The following is a 15,562-nucleotide window of genomic DNA, read 5'->3' on the forward strand; positions in this document are numbered from 1 at the left end:
CCCGCCACGTGGCAGTTGGGCAGGGGCCTCGGGGCAAAGCGGCGCGAGGGCCCGAGGGGCATGACGTGGCACCTCGAGGCCCCCCGGCCGCTTCTGCGATTCGCGAGGTGCGGGGGTAGGGCCAGGCTGTAGGGCCACGCGGCAGGATGGGAAGGTAAATTCCCCTCACTCCGCATACCCCCAGGCCCATATCTCCGACAGACATACTCTCTCCGCCCCATAAAACTAATATAGTATTGGATGTAACACATCCTAGTACTACGAATCTAGACATATCTATATCCAGATTCATTGTATTAGAATGTGGCACATTTAGTCCTAACGGGATGGATGGAGTATCTAGTTAAATAGTTTTAAAGAAACATGTAAGATATTTGTTGGAAGTGCCACAAAGTAAGTAGCAAAAGAGTAATTACTCTGTGAGTAGTATGTGGGTGCATTTCAATACAACAACTTATAGTCACTTGGAGCTAGCAAACCCCTTACACCTCCATATAGTTTCGCAAAAATAAATGAACTAATGTACCACATCGCTAGACGTCGCCAACTAGTCGTGTAGAACCCGCCTCCACGGATATTTGAAAGATTTTTTTTTTGGTAAATTATTTTCTTTAGAAAAAACCAACAAGGTGGCAGAATAAACTATTTTGCCACGCTAACCGTATTGACGTGGTAAGATAAAATTATCGTACTAGCTACTACTAGCATGACAATGTAATGTGGGGTGGCATGGCTAAAACGTTTCAGATTTAAGAACAAGTATTGAGATGGTTTATTTTCAGATGGCTCATCTATTTTGCCTCCCTAAATTTCTTTTATCACTAGATTGTGTCGTCGTGCCGTGTCGGCTAGCCCACCGTATTGAGGCAGAGACATAGGCACGGCCCAATAGTCAGGCGGGGCCGGCACGGGCTGGACACCAGTTGGATCGAAACCCCGTGCCATGGGCCAGGCTATCGGTGTTTAGTTCACGCTGAAGTTTGGTTGAAATTGGTACGATGTAATTGAAAAGTTGTGTATGAAAGGTTTGATGTGATGGAAAGTTAAAAGTTTGGAAAAAAAACTTTGGAACTAAATAGGGCCCAAATCTTTTGGTCATCATAGAAAGTATTGAGATGATTTATTTTTAAAATTTAGAAAATAATAAAAATTTAAGATGCAGTAGGTCAAGGTGCTGCTCCTGTTTGTCTGTCGTTTGTGCAGACTGGAGACCAGAGGGAGGTTGGGAGACAGATTTGCTTTTCATGAAATCTTCCTCGTCAAGTAAACATTGCATATCCCATTCTCACACAGGTGTTGGCGTACTCCAATTAGTCCATCATTAATATTCTTAGACTATTGCAGGTGCTGAAGGAAACTTGTAAAATGATGTGGTCAGAAGACTGCTTTATTGGCATTACCTGTGTCACAGAGCCCCTGATGGTGATCAACCTCTGGATAAACATATCATCAATCCCTGATGGTGATCAACCACTGGAGTAGTAGAAAGCATCTGCATGCAAATGGTCTTTGTTTAACAGTTCAAGGATTAGCTTGAGATCATAGTATTAACCAAGCTATTAATTCCTTGCAGTCAAAGAAGATAGTGGAGTACTCCTACAAAACAACAACTCTCTCACACACACAAAAGATTCTTCTTTTCTTGATTCTTCAAAATCAAAATCCTTCTTTTTTGCAGCTCTCTTTTGTCTCATCTCTGCTCCTCTTCTTCTTCTTCTTCCCTTTGCATTGCTGTCTCCTGCACTGCAGCAGCAAAGCTGCCATCACCAACCCACCTCTCCTCCTCCTCCTCTCAGCTCTCTCTGCTTCTCTCTCTCGCCGCCGTCGCCTGTGAGCCATGACCGCCGCCGCCGTCAACGCCTCGCGCGTCATGCGTCGCCGCGCCGCAGGCGAGGACCTGGGCGACGGCGGCGATGGCGACGGCGACTTCTGGGCCGGTGCCGCCCCCCGCCTCTACGACTTCTCCCAGCAGGAGCAGAAGCCGTTCTTGCCCGCGCCCGCGCCCGCGCCGCCGTCGCCCGCGCTCGTCCCGGCGTCGCCGCCGTCCCCCGCGGCGGAGTCGGTGGCGCCGTGCCTCCTCACGCTGCAGTGCAGCGGCGTCGGGTGGGGTGTCAGGAAGCGGGTCCGGTACGTCGGGAGGCACCACCACCTCGCGCGCCACCACGCTCCCGAGCGCGCCGTGGACGCCGCGCGGGACGACGACGAGGCGAGCTCCGCCAAGGCCAAGAACGAGAGCCCGAAGGAGGAGGCAGCGGCGGCAGAAGAAGACGACGACAACGTCGAACACAAGGTGGCGGTGCCCACCACGTCGGAGGAGAAGAAGAGGAGGAGGAGGAGGAAGCGTGGCCGTGGCCGTGTCCGTGGCCATGGCGTCGCCAAGCGTCCCAAGAAGGAGGAGGAGGAGGAGACGAAGCTCTCGGCTCCCAAGGCCGAGCAGCTCGAGGAGGAGGAGGGCGCCGCGGTGGCGGCGCCGAGCGGCATGATCGACCGGTGGAAGGCGACCCGGTACGCCACCGCGGAGGCGTCGCTGCTCGCCATCATGCGCGCCCGCGGCGCGCGCGCCGGGAAGCCCGTCCCGCGCGGGGCGCTGCGGGAGGAGGCGCGCGCCCACATTGGCGACACGGGCCTCCTCGACCACCTCCTCAGGCACATCGCCGACAAGGTGGCGCCCGGCGGCGCCGAGCGGTTCCGGCGGCGGCACAACGCCGGCGGCGGGCTGGAGTACTGGCTCGAGCCCGCCGAGCTCGCCGCCGTGCGGCGGAACGCCGGCGTGGCCGACCCGTACTGGGTGCCTCCTCCCGGATGGAAGCCAGGGGACCCCGTCTCGCCGGAGGGCTACTTGCTGGAGGTGAGGAAGCAGGTGGAGAAGCTCGCCGTGGAGCTCGCCGGCGTCAGAAGGTCTCCTCTTTTGATCTCTTTTTCCCTTCTCTTCTATTGCTGCTTCTGATTCTTGCATTGCTGATTCATTCATATGCTACTTTGTTTAATTTTTGTGGTAAAATTGACTCGTGTTGCTATGAATTTCGCATGAAAGGCACATGGATCACCTCTCTTCCAATGTGAGTCAAGTGGGCAAGGAAATCAAATCTGAGGCTGAGAAATCCTACAATACATGTCAGGTGATCATACTACACACTTTGATGTGCATTTTGTTTTCTCGATTCACACTAAATGGTTTTATATGCAGTACGCTCATTAAACTAGTCATTTGTGTGCACATGTCTAGCCCTGGTTTGTGTGTTTTGAGTTACTCTGAAGCCAAATTTTGATCTTTGTGTTGTGATGGGAAACTGCATAACAAGGTTTTGCTATGCAATGGCCCATTTGTGGGTCTGTCACCTATGTCAATGCACACTTGCAGTTCAGCAATCTTTTAGAGTTTACTTGTCACATTGTTACATCTTTCAGTTTAGGTAGAGAATCTAGTTCTATTTCAAGTTATAATCTTCTGATACACTGGAGAAAAGGAAATTACTTTCACTGTTTATCTTCAGTTTAAATTTGCACTCTGGAAGAACACTAGCACAGTGATAGTATTGCTCTTCATGCATTTGTCTTTCCATGACTAGTTTGCATCTTCTTTTGTTTTTTTTTACTAACTGCATCTTCTTTTGTTACACGAGTATTTTAGTAGGGTGGTAATAAATGAATGTGATGATCTTATTTGCAGGAGAAGTATGCCTGTATGGAGAAAGCCAATGGCAATCTGGAAAAGCAGCTTCTGTCCTTGGAGGTACACCGAAACTAATCACAACTATTTATCAGCTTTCAGTTTCAGTAGCTCTTTGCTCTATTTCAACATACTAAACTACAGCTGTCATGCTTATCAAGTTGAATCTGATTTGGTCCAAGTTTTTTCTAATCATATTCAATCTCTACATTAACTTGATCATGTTGAAACAATGTTGTGGTTTATTTTCAGGAGAAGTATGAGAATGCAACACACGCAAATGGCGAGCTGAAGGAGGAGTTGTTGTTTCTCAAGGTATTTGAAACAATCTTCTCAACCTGTACTAACCATGTTTACTTACATCTCAAATCATCAACATAATCGATGATATATTGATAATGTGATCACTTATGCATGTAAAGCAAATGGCTTGAATATATGCAAACAGTATTAATGGGATTTGTCTTGCAAAACACTTTCATGAATTATATAGTTTCATTGTTTTGATTCATGTCCTGATACAAAATTATTGTCAAAGTCCTGTAATGTAATATGAAGCATTAATTTGGGACCTTCAAAAGCAAAATACAACCTATATTTTGGGACATAGAAAGCATTTTGTATCTGCATTTACAATGAAGCTTTCATACAAGATTATGTGTCTGTTTTGCAAAGCATTCATACAAAGTCATAGTCACAGTCATGTGTTGTAATATGAAGCATTTATTTGAGACATTCAGAACTAAAATACAACCTACTTTTTTTTGCAAGGAAATACAACCTACATTTTGGGACTGAATGTATTTTTGTATCTGCATTTACAATGAAGCTTTGATAGATACTGAGTCTATTTTGCAGGAGAAGTTTGTGAGTGTGGTCGAGAACAACACCAGACTGGAGCACCAGCTGACTGCTTTATCCACTTCTTTCCTGTCTCTAAAGGTACAATAATTACTACTATTTTATCTCTGTAAATTCACCAGGCCATGAATGGTTCAGTAGTTTCCATGGTTTACCCTGGACAATTTTTCTTGATTACCTATTAGCAGTGGTATTAAACCAGTGATGATTAACTCATGAAAATATCATCATTTACATAGGAGGAACTGCTCTGGCTGGAAAAAGAAGAAGCTGATCTGTATGTCAAGGAGCCATGGGAAGACGACGATGAAAAGCAAGAACACGATGCCGGGAAAGAGGCGAAGGACGACGATGTCGCCGGCGTCGGTGCAGCCAACGACCAGCCGGACGTCGACGGCGATGGCACCACCACCACCAGCAATGGTGGCAGCGGGAAGAGAACATCGAGGAAGTGCAGCGTGCGCATCTCCAAGCCGCAGGGCGCGTTCCAGTGGCCGACGCCGAGCCTGCCGTTCTCGCCGGAGCTCGCCGCGCCGCCGTCGCCGCCGCTGACCCCGACGGCGCCCGTCGTCGCCGGCGCCGCCAACTTCGCCACCATGGACGAGCTCTACGAGTACATGATGGCCGGCGGCCTCCCCACGCCACCGTCCACCACCAGCAACGCCGGGAAGCTCCCCTCGCTGCCCGCCGCCACGGCCTGCGCCACGACGCCGCCGGTGAAGACGGCGGACGCCGCCGGCGACGTGGGCACCGAGCTGGCACTGGCCACTCCCGCCTACTGACACCCCCATCGCTGGCGATCTCTCTCATCGATCGGCAGCTCAAGTTTTGGCTCACCATTATACCAACCAGTCACTGATCTTAGCAAGAAGATGAAGATAGCAAGAAGAAGAAGAAGAAGAAGAAGAAGATTAGATTTACTACTGATGATACTTTCTTGGGTTAAAACTACAATTTAGACAGCTTTCTTGGTTCGATCTCTTTCGTTAGGTTAATTCAGGCTTGATGATCTTAGGTCGATTTTGCAGCTTTGCGTCTGCGTTTTTTGGATTTCTGGGAGACATTCATTTCCAGCGATCTCTCTAATCCTAATTTCACAGCTAAACACTCTCGCAGTATGAAAGTTTGTCTGATGTTTGTGATGAAATGCATTGACCGCTTCTGTGATTCGTGATTGGGCTATTTGTAATGTTCAGATGGTGAACTGTGCATGTTGTGGTTCAAATTTTCAGTTCCTCGCAAATTTCATCTGGAATTTCTCTTCGAATTCGTCTGTTTCATGTGAAAAAGTGATGGAATCATGGAATGAAAAGGTTGTTTTGCCGTTTTTGCAATTTTTTTTTTTAAAAAAAGATTGTTGATAACTGGGCAGTCTGGGCTACCACATATGCCCCAAATTAACATGCTGTGTTCGCCGGGGAGGATGTGATTGATTAAGTATTAGTTAATTTTTTTTCAAAAGTGATCAATATGATTTTTTTTAAACAACTTTCGTATAGAAACTTTTTGTAAAAAACGCAACGCACCGTTTAGCAGTTTGAAAAGTGTTCACGCGGAAAACAAGAGGGGAGCAAGACATGAGGGATGTAAAATGGACTTATTCATTTTCACAATGTTTCTTATTGGGCTAGAACGTTCGGCCCAAAAGAATACTGGAGGCCTATAGCGTTCTCTGTAGGCGGCCCACTTTTGACCGGGGCCCACCTGCCGGAAACCACGAAACTGCCCGCCTCGAAATTCGAACGAAGCCGAAAAAAATTGAAAAAAGAAAAAGATCCCCCGCCGATTCATTCCGAAACCCTCTCCACCGTCTCCGGCGAGCCCTCCACCGCCGCCGCCGCCGCCGCCGCGAGATGGAGGCGAAGATCTCGTCGCTGTGCACCGCCCTCTCGTCCGTGCTCAACCACGCCGACGACTCCTCCCGCGCGCTCTCCGACGCGCTCTCCCGCCGCCCCATCCATCTCGGTTGGTACCACCACCACCTCTCGTCCCGGCGTTTCTCTCGACGCCGTTAGGGTTTGGGGATCCTATGCTCACGCGGTGGGGGTATCGGATACTGCGCCTGCCTGTGATGCAGAGTCGGCGGCGAGGGGGTTCCTGCAGGGGCTGGAAAGGCGGTCGGAGGCGGCGGGCGCCGACCTGTCGCGGCTCGAGTCGATGGCGTTCGGCACCGTCTCCTTCGAGGAGCTCCTCGGCCACTGCGGCGAGGCGCTCGCCATGTTCTCCCGCCACGCCGACGCCATCGAGTCCCGCCTCGTCGCCTTCGGCTACGTGCCACCCGGTAGCACCAACTCACTCCCCCCATGGGAGATTCTGAACCCGATCGTGTCAATTTTTTTAAGCTCTTGGTTGAGAATTGCAAGTTTGCTGTGCTTCTTGTAGACGAGGAGGCGAGCGAGGATGTGGAGGAAGATTGGGATGTCGAGAAGCTTCCCGGGGTCGCTGGGAATGGGTGCTTTGGTGGAACGAGTTCAGTGCTGAGGTCCAGTAGAGAGATGGAGGATGATGACGATGCATTGTATCCTTATGTTTGGTTTGATTGTTTGTCTTCCTTTTTCTGTTCAGGATAGTCTCTGATTTGGTTGCTTTCGCTTCTGCGTATGCTTGATCTGATGGAATGGTTAGATACAGGACGTCGAAATGTATAGGGACTTGTTCATTCAGCTTATATTCTGTGGCTAGTTTTAGTAGGTTCGTGCACCTGCAATTCTAATTCTGAATTTGGAGGTTTGGTCATTTAGCCCCTGTTTATTCATGTAGCAGGTGTACAACACCATTATTAGCTATGAGCCTATGACTCTATGAGTATTTGTTGATTTGTTCCTCCTGTTCTATTAAATCTTCCTTCTTTTTTTCATTTTTCCATACATTATTTGAGACACGCAGTACATCATAAATTAGATTGGTCAGGGAGCCAGGGGCTCACTGTTCGCGATTATATGAAAAATATAGTACCGTATTACCAACAATTCTGATGTCTGAGGGGCTTTTATTTATTCTTGGCAAAAGGGTGCAATAACTATAATTCTAGTAGTTTATATAGCGTAAGCTGTCTTTGTCCGCAATCTTCTGTTCTTCACCACAACCGTTCAGCATTAAAAATTTGTGCTTGCATATATTTGTTCGGTGGTTTTATATGACGAAAATGAGAAGCGTTGAGTTCTTTCTTGACCGCCAGTAAGATTTGAGAACTCCATGTCACTAAAGAATCTTGGCTTCTCAGATGCTTGTCTAGCTACCTTGTCCTCTCAAGGTATGTCACACTAGAACAATATCGTCGTTACAACTGTTTGCATGGTACACCTCTTTGTTGGCATCGATAATTTGCTTAAATTTTGCAGACAGTGGTTTATCTGGAAGCACAGAGATACTTTACAGGAAACCTGAAAGGTATCTAAAGGAATTGTAGATTATTTTTGTATTGCTACTAGCCTACAATTGCTTTTCCTCAGTGTTCTTTTGTACCTATCAGGTTCATTACTTCTTTGTTTCTAAAAATGACTTGTGATGCTTCTCAGTGTTGCTGATGTTGAAAACAAAGTAAATGATGCCGAATCCATGATTCCCCCGAAAGAAACAAATGGTCAAGGTGGGCAGCAGCGATGTCTTCCTGACTAAAGAGATGGTTTTTGATCATTCTGATTTTTTTCACTGTTGAATTTGTTAAGGTAATGATGCACAAGGAGCCATAAAGGCATCCAAGGAGGAGTATGAGAAATTACCTCCGTACATGAAGACTCTTGCAACATGGGAGGTCTGTTTTTCCTCAATTAAGTGGGAATTCTCATATTATTTTTTGCATATTAGCTATTGGTGATGGTAAAAGATCATGGTACAGATTACTTAAAATGAAAATACTAAAAGGAGAATATTCTGCAATGTCAAGAGTTTCCTGTTTTGTCTTAGTGAGACTACCTCAAAGAAATTTACCATATTGCTTACCTTTCTGCTACCTTATTGCATCAGGAATTGCAGGAGGCAATATCGAAATTAAACTCATACTTCAGCAGTGACAAAACTCAGGGCAATGTTGCATTGAATCAAGATGATGTTGGAGAGATTGGATTGGGTATGTGAGTTCCCTTAAGGTTTAAATGTCAAGAATGTCGAGCTCCCATAAAGAGCTTCTCATTGGGTTACTATTTTTTGTTCGATTGATGCATGGTCATACATTATTGTTTCACTGCTTCAGAAGTCTATAACTATGAAACTTGATATCCCGTATAATTACCTGTTATGATCTTGTCTTCAATGACACAACTAAATGTTTTACTCTGTTGTTCTTTCTAGGGCGCAAAGGAAGATCCTACTTGTTGATCCTTCTGCGGATGAATCAGTTGGCTATGGAGAATATTGATGGCTCGATCTTCTACAATATACGCAAGAGCGACTCCTAGCTAGGCAAGGGGGTCCCGACCGCTGGGACCTGGAATGACTGTGTGAAGTTTGTTTTCCATTTTTTAAGAAAAGAACATGTCCTACAATGTAATATGTTGAAAACTCGGATTGCTGAAAGGATACTTCAATTCAGAGCTGGGAAGTGTTTTTTTAGCTTCGCCCTGCTCCTGTGAGAACGTTTTTGGGACCCTGGTTTGTGTTATTATGAGAACTCATGATGTATATTATTTTGGTTTGTCCATTTTTTGTGTCATTGTTTGTGTTTTTTTTTGTTGTGTGCCAAGTTCTCAATCTTGATGTATGCACATCTTCAATATCATATCAATATATCATGCATGCCAAGCAAAAGAATGGGAATGTGTTGACTTTATTCATGTTGCAGGATCTGACCAAGGTCTTCAGCATTTCCCACTCAAGAAGACCTCGAGTGCAAAAGGTACATGGAAATATGAATTTTCCCAGCAGAAGCTGGGATATACTCTAGTGAATTTACACATATTACAGACCTTATCTTCATTATATATCTATTTAATATTCACATTCATTCAACTAGGTGCTTATACGAAATATGACCTTACACTATAATTTATACAATTTAAAAATCAATATATGAATTGAATTCTTCAAACCCATATGCCTGGCATGCAATACAGAACGCAGCAGCAGGAGTCCCTTTCAGCCAGGTTTGTTCAAAGTGTGGTAAAATTGATTTTGGAGCATTTCATCACTCAAGGCTTTGGTACTCTGCTCCTTCCCTAGGCCACAAATCCTGATGAAGATGATGAACCGTATATCTCTTCCGCTTGCGCCACCGGAACATACACCACGTCGGTCAATGAGCTGTGGGTCCGGCCATAGAAAATGTACACGAATACTCCCATCACCAGCCATACCCCAACTCTCATCCATGTCCCTCCACTGAAGGCAAGGTGACAAGATTCAGAATTGAGTACAAGCTTGAAGCATATGACAGTTCTGAAGATAAGTACATGTGAGCAATGGACCATGACTTACCCCAAGTTTACTAACAAGTATGTGTTCACGAGGATGCACATCACCGGCAACAACGGAACGAAGGGGCAGATGAATCCTGCAGCAGGAGCAGCACCAAGATGTCGTGATATTAGGTAATTTCGTCAATAGAATCTAGTGTAGACAAGGTGCAGAGATGTGTTGTTATGTAAGTACCTCCAGAGTGACCAAATGAGTGCCTCCCGTCATCTTGGTCGATATAGCAGAGGACACCGAGACCAGCTAGGAGGAGTAGGCCACCAAAAACACAGAAGAAGCATCGCAAAAGGCTGACATGGCATGGAAGTGATGCATATATCAGAGTGATGAGTATCTTGGTTGCACATGGTAGGGGGATGAAATGTGTACAATTTGTACTTACAATGGCAAGAATGTGAAAGAAGCTGATGTTGTGAGGACCACAACCCCTACACATACAGATGATATGCTGCAAACAGCTGCTTTCCGACGCTTTGACTCCTCCACACCTGAAGGATTTACAGAAAAGCTGATTACTAAACTCAAGAAATGTACATCTACTTAGGAATGTCAAATAGACTAAGAAATGTACATACTTGTGTCTTGCTTCTTCTCGATAAGGGTGTCATTTATTGATTCTACCACAGATGACAACTGTTCATGATTCGCATCTACAGGAGGACCCCTAACCTTTTCCTCATCATATTCTTGGCTCAAACGGAATGACGCTTCCAGAGAAGATGGCAGGGGTACCTCATCTGGAGGAGCATATCTGAGGATCAAGATGGACACAGCAACTATAGTGAATGCAAGGAGTGTGCCCACACTGACCTGCAACCAAAATTAACTCTTTTTGCTCAGGCTAAAATTTCTGGTATTGTTTAGATACATAAAATTGCAGAGTATGCTAAAATATTCTCTGAAGGGAGGTCTGGTCATCAATCACATGTACCAAAGTACATCAAAATTCTCAAACGAAAACTACTTTGCAGTAGTTTCTAGATCCTCACCATTCCTGCCAGTTGTGACACATCCATGAAGAAGGCCAGACAAGCTGCACATATGCCAGTAACAATTGTGCTCTTGACAGGAACTTGTGTCCGCTGGTTGACATCAGAGAAGAAGGATGGCAAAAGCCCATCGCGTGCCATGGCCATCAATATTCTTGGCTGTGAGATAAGTAGCAAACCATAAATTCTCTAAATTAAAATATCTGTCTCAGCCTAAGATTATGGTTGTACTATGTACATGTTGGATGAGAGAATACACATATCAATTTCCGATCCTCTAATCATGACATGTTATCTGTAGAAAGATACTTATGAGAGCAGACAATGTTATCAAGATTCCAGATTTAACGACTAACAGTCATGTAGCACTAAGAAACAACGAAATCTGTGGGGCTGTTGAACATTGGTTCAACTTAACTGATGAGCACACAGTTATACTACATCACAAAATTAATACTTGCTCATATAAAAAAAATTCTACTGTGATGAAATTTACTAAACAGAAAACATCAGCCTATATCAGTTACATATGGGGAAATGGTTGCATTTATAGGGGGTATTGACTATGATCATTTATGAATTGCAAATTTGCAATCATATAAGTTCCATCACATATTAATGGAGATTGTCGTATACCTGTGGCAGAATCGATCCCATCAAGGTTGAGCAAAGAGCAAGAACAGCACCAGTTGTAACAAGGTACCTAAACAAGATAGCCCCTTAACTGCCTCAGTTGGAAGCACAGTAGATCAATTATAGTAGAAAAAAAAGAGACAAAAAAAGTCCATACATGGCCCAGTGCATCCCATGTCTTGCAAAGGCTGATGATATAGGGGTATCTGGGTCCATAGCGAAATATGGTACCAGACCAACGATAACAACTGAAACCAACATGTATAAGGAACAGCAAACTGACAATGCTGTTCCTATTCCCAGTGGCAGATCTCGTTGGGGATTTTTCACCTGTTGTTAGGATGAAAGAATTCCCATTTATCAATACTGGCACTGATCTAGCAAATAGATGGATATTAATTGGGGAAATATGATCAGTCCATACCTCCTCGGCAGTGCTAGCAACTGAATCAAAGCCTATGTAGGCAAAGAAAACAGTTGCTGACCCAGCAAGCATTCCGTTCGCCCCATAAGGGAAAAACCTGAGGCAAAAAAAAAAAAGGTTAAGTGCACCACTCACCAGCTAGAGAAAATCCAAAGCACCAAGAACGTTTCGCATTACCCGCCAGCCACCTTATAGCCGACCCATCCTGTTTGGAAGCCAATGTAACTGCCGGCTATAATAACAAATAGCATCACGAAGCAATTTAGGACTGTCACAACTCCTTGTACAAATGAGCTCTGCGACAAAAATTAAAGAGAGTAAATATCACATGTGGTACTTCTTGAAAAAGAGAGAAATATACTTCTGAATTAGAGAAGCAAGTGAGACCTCTTTTATCCCCTTGCATAGCAAGGCGGTGACAACGAGAACCAGGAAAGCCGCACAAGGATCGACAACAACATCAAACCATGGAAGCTCATGGCGTGCTAAAAACCATGGTAGACTATCCTGTCCTCCAAAAAATAAAGCCTGAAAAGACAAATATATACTGTTAGGAGGGACGCAAATATTCAACCATTAATCAACATGCTGCAGGAACAAGAGTGGTACAAGGGAAATCCTACTTACCAGATTGGGAGAAATGCCACGGGCAACAGCTGATCCGCCGATGGTGTATTCCAGTATCAATGCCCAACCAATCAGCCATGCAACTCTAAAAAAAATATAACATTGGACAATGTTAAGAACGCCCAATCAATGGAGCAAGAGAGGGCTATTCATGAAAAATGTTTACTCTATTGTGTAGGTAAATTACCCTTCGCCAACGCAGATGTACGAATAATGGTAGGCACTTCCTGCAGAAGGGCAGCGACTAGCAAGCTCTGCATAACAGAAAGCTGAGAGTGCAGCTGCCACTCCAGCTATCAGAAATGAAAGTGTCAATGCCGGCCCAGCATGCTCCCGAGCAACTGTTCCCACAAGAACATATACTCCAGCTCCAATTGTTGAACCAACACCTGATAGATCATGAAAGGTTTCATGAACAATAAATTCATAGAAGCTGTATAAAATGTGGAAAGATATAATTAGACTTGTGGTAATTCGTTTTCAACTACTTTACTTCAAATTTAGCAGACATCAAGCATGTTATTTGCTTCAATAAGGTAGTAAAGTAATATTTAGGCATCTACCCACGGCCCACCTACCCAGCACATACCCAACAAGATTAAGGTAGAAGCAAAGCAATAATTCTCCAAAATATTGCAAGAATCCATATCGAGATAAAACCATCATTCCCATAATTAAGGAGATTTACCAAGTACTACCTCCGTCCCAAAATGGAAGCTATTTCTAGCTATGAACCTGGAGAGGTACATTTTCGGATGGTAACAGATCATGCCGGGCATCTGAATTCCGTGTTTGAATCAAAACTGTCTGTCTGAAACGCAGACTACCAGAAAACTCTATCTAAAAAGTTCATAATCCACAAGTTGAGCCGTTTAATAAGGACTAATATATGTGACACCCGGCCAATCAAAGACTCACAAACTTTACAAACCAAATCAAAACAATACAACTTTATATAACTTGTAATACTCAGCAAACATGACAACGAATTAACGAAAATCCAAACAGACTCTACCGAGAATCCTGCACCAAAAAAAAAAACAAAAAACAAACACCACAACAATTCAAGCATAGAGATCACACCTTTCCCAAGCAATAATCACTCAAATTTAACCAATCTGCACACAGGAAAGGAATAGAGAGAGAAAGCAAAGGAAGCAGGAGAAAAGGTTCGGACCAATCGCGACGAGCTGCGTAACGGAGAGCTCCTTGGCGAGCTGGTGGCCGCCGGCGGCGCGGACCCGGTCGGAGTCCACCTGCTTCCGCCGCATCAGCGCCCTCATCGCGCCGCCTTCCTCGAGCCCCATCAAGATCCTACCCCGGGGAAACCGTGGATTCACACCCCAAGAAGCCGCCAAAAAGGCGCGATCTTTTTTTTTTCTTTTTCTTTCTCACCCGCACACGGCTCGATCAGCGAGCGGATAACGGCGAGCCGCCGGAGCTCGTCGGCGGCGGCGGAGCTAGCTAGCTCCCCGCGTGCTCCTCTTGCTGCTGCTGCTCTCTCCCTTTGCTTGAGCTATGGGGATTCTTCTTGGGAGGAAGAGGAGAGGAAGGAGTAGAAGCCTCCTCTCTCTCCTCTTTATTTCATTTCAAGGCAGCATTTTTATTTTAAAAAATGTAATATAGTACTTATTAGTAGTGAAATTAATAATTTGTGCCCAATTAGTTGTTTTGATACTTTCCTAAAATAATTATAATTCTATATTGTTTAGTAATATATATTAAGGTTTGAGAGGATGTGTATTTGTGTGTAAAATAAGAAGAAATTCGAATAAAAAATGATCAATGAAATCATCAGTATTCTATTGTAACAACTAATTTAAGATAAATTTAAACTCTATAAATATAATTATTATGGGATATAGACAGTATTTTGACACATTTTTAATAAGAAGAATAGTAGTAGTAGTAGGTGAAATTAAATACTGTTTTGGCTAGACAGTCTGACCCAATTAAGTTCTTTGTTATCAAAGGACTTAATTATGCCAATCGATTTTGCTTTCCTCACTGGAACAGTGCACCGAAACAACCGGCTTTCTGACTGACAGGTGGGTCCAACTCAAAGTTGAGCTTGGAGACCCCACATCTCAGTGACATTGTGTCTGAGAAGAATCTACCAGGAATTTGGCGGGCTTAACGCAGGACCAAAACGTGTGCTAAGATTAGTAGTTGAGCTTAAGAAATTCATAATCCATGTGCAACCTTTGGTGCTACTTATAAGCTAGACTTAATTACCAACACGCAATAATGTTGCCTCGCCATTAGTTTGCAAATTTTGTTGACTCGGCAAATGTTGGTTTGGCTATGATTATTAATTTTTGTTGGTGTTGTTGTGATGAACAGGACATATGATGTAGAGATTGAAAAGCAAAAGGCTATTATTTCTAGAGCCAGAGGTCGCTGTCCCCCAAAATTAAGTTTGATTTCATTTTCTCTTTACGTGTCCAAATGGGCTAATTAGCAATCCCTTGTTGGCATCATCTAGGTTTTTTATATAAAGTTCCAATCTACCTGTTCCCAAATACGGCAAGACAAGACAATTTCTCTTGTATTTAGATTTCGGAACACGGCTAATAATTTAATACTGTATCTTGCTGGATTTTATGAATATATAATATAGTTCTTATCTTGATGTATGCATCACCACGAGAGAAATGCATGGAAGAAATGCGATGCTCTTGAGATCTACATCATATAATTGAGATGTCACTGTCTTACAATTGGCCTACTAGCATGAAGCTACAGGTTTTTCTTTGACAATAACAGCTGCAAGATGCTGACTCAGCAAATATAGGCTGGTTACTTTTTTAGTAATGGAACTTATTGTGGACTTTACATAAAAAATTACAGCCAGTTGTTAGAAAGGTTCCAGGACAAATGACTGTTTAAGTTATAAAATTATAGCTTGAAAAGAAAAGTGAAAACTACCTTGACACCAATATAAGAAGA

At 44.2% G+C, this 15,562-nt stretch overlaps 3 protein-coding genes across 3 annotated transcripts; 2 read left to right on the plus strand and 1 right to left on the minus strand.

Moving 5' to 3' along the window:
* The first annotated feature begins 1,613 nt into the window (after positions 1-1,613).
* Positions 1,614-5,700, plus strand: LOC127757721 (protein AMEIOTIC 1 homolog). The gene is made up of 6 exons (XM_052283288.1): positions 1,614-2,898; positions 3,035-3,119; positions 3,671-3,733; positions 3,923-3,985; positions 4,529-4,612; positions 4,771-5,700. Exons 1-6 carry the CDS (start codon positions 1,838-1,840, stop codon positions 5,311-5,313), a joined length of 1,899 nt encoding a protein of 632 aa, XP_052139248.1. The 5' UTR covers positions 1,614-1,837; the 3' UTR covers positions 5,314-5,700.
* Positions 5,701-6,283: 583 nt separating this feature from the next.
* Positions 6,284-9,267, plus strand: LOC127756668 (uncharacterized). The gene is made up of 9 exons (XM_052282028.1): positions 6,284-6,496; positions 6,609-6,812; positions 6,914-7,049; positions 7,714-7,784; positions 7,873-7,921; positions 8,050-8,120; positions 8,200-8,285; positions 8,498-8,600; positions 8,822-9,267. The coding sequence occupies exons 1-9, from the start codon at positions 6,385-6,387 to the stop codon at positions 8,926-8,928; spliced, it is 939 nt and encodes a 312-aa protein (XP_052137988.1). The 5' UTR covers positions 6,284-6,384; the 3' UTR covers positions 8,929-9,267.
* Positions 9,268-9,277: 10 nt separating this feature from the next.
* On the minus strand, positions 9,278-14,191 carry LOC127756667 (cationic amino acid transporter 2, vacuolar-like). The gene is made up of 14 exons (XM_052282027.1): positions 13,791-14,191; positions 12,801-13,002; positions 12,614-12,698; positions 12,374-12,514; positions 12,164-12,282; positions 11,987-12,083; positions 11,720-11,892; positions 11,566-11,632; positions 10,930-11,088; positions 10,516-10,750; positions 10,323-10,428; positions 10,118-10,230; positions 9,944-10,019; positions 9,278-9,847 (listed from the first exon to the last, which is right to left on the minus strand). The coding sequence occupies exons 1-14, from the start codon at positions 13,918-13,920 to the stop codon at positions 9,685-9,687; spliced, it is 1,866 nt and encodes a 621-aa protein (XP_052137987.1). The 5' UTR covers positions 13,921-14,191; the 3' UTR covers positions 9,278-9,684.
* Between the last annotated feature and the right edge of the window lie 1,371 nt (positions 14,192-15,562).

This window comes from Oryza glaberrima, chromosome 12, assembly GCF_000147395.1.
Source record: "Oryza glaberrima chromosome 12, OglaRS2, whole genome shotgun sequence".
NCBI lineage: Eukaryota > Viridiplantae > Streptophyta > Magnoliopsida > Poales > Poaceae > Oryza > Oryza glaberrima.

Bases quoted from the DNA above. Each gene is read 5' to 3' on its own strand.
- LOC127757721 (XM_052283288.1), top strand. From the start codon at position 1,838: ATGACCGCCGCCGCCGTCAACGCCTCGCGCGTCATGCGTCGCCGCGCC. The intron at 3,120-3,670 runs GTGATCATACTA...TCTTATTTGCAG, and splicing joins AATCCTACAATACATGTCAG to GAGAAGTATGCCTGTATGGA. The intron at 3,986-4,528 runs GTATTTGAAACA...TCTATTTTGCAG, and splicing joins AGGAGTTGTTGTTTCTCAAG to GAGAAGTTTGTGAGTGTGGT.
- LOC127756668 (XM_052282028.1), top strand. From the start codon at position 6,385: ATGGAGGCGAAGATCTCGTCGCTGTGCACCGCCCTCTCGTCCGTGCTC. The intron at 7,922-8,049 runs GTATCTAAAGGA...GATGCTTCTCAG, and splicing joins CTTTACAGGAAACCTGAAAG to TGTTGCTGATGTTGAAAACA. The intron at 8,121-8,199 runs GTGGGCAGCAGC...GAATTTGTTAAG, and splicing joins GAAAGAAACAAATGGTCAAG to GTAATGATGCACAAGGAGCC.
- LOC127756667 (XM_052282027.1), bottom strand. From the start codon at position 13,920: ATGGGGCTCGAGGAAGGCGGCGCGATGAGGGCGCTGATGCGGCGGAAG. The intron at 10,751-10,929 runs GTGAGGATCTAG...TTTTGGTTGCAG, and splicing joins TGTCACAACTGGCAGGAATG to GTCAGTGTGGGCACACTCCT. The intron at 10,020-10,117 runs GTACTTACATAA...CTCCTGCTGCAG, and splicing joins CTCATTTGGTCACTCTGGAG to GATTCATCTGCCCCTTCGTT.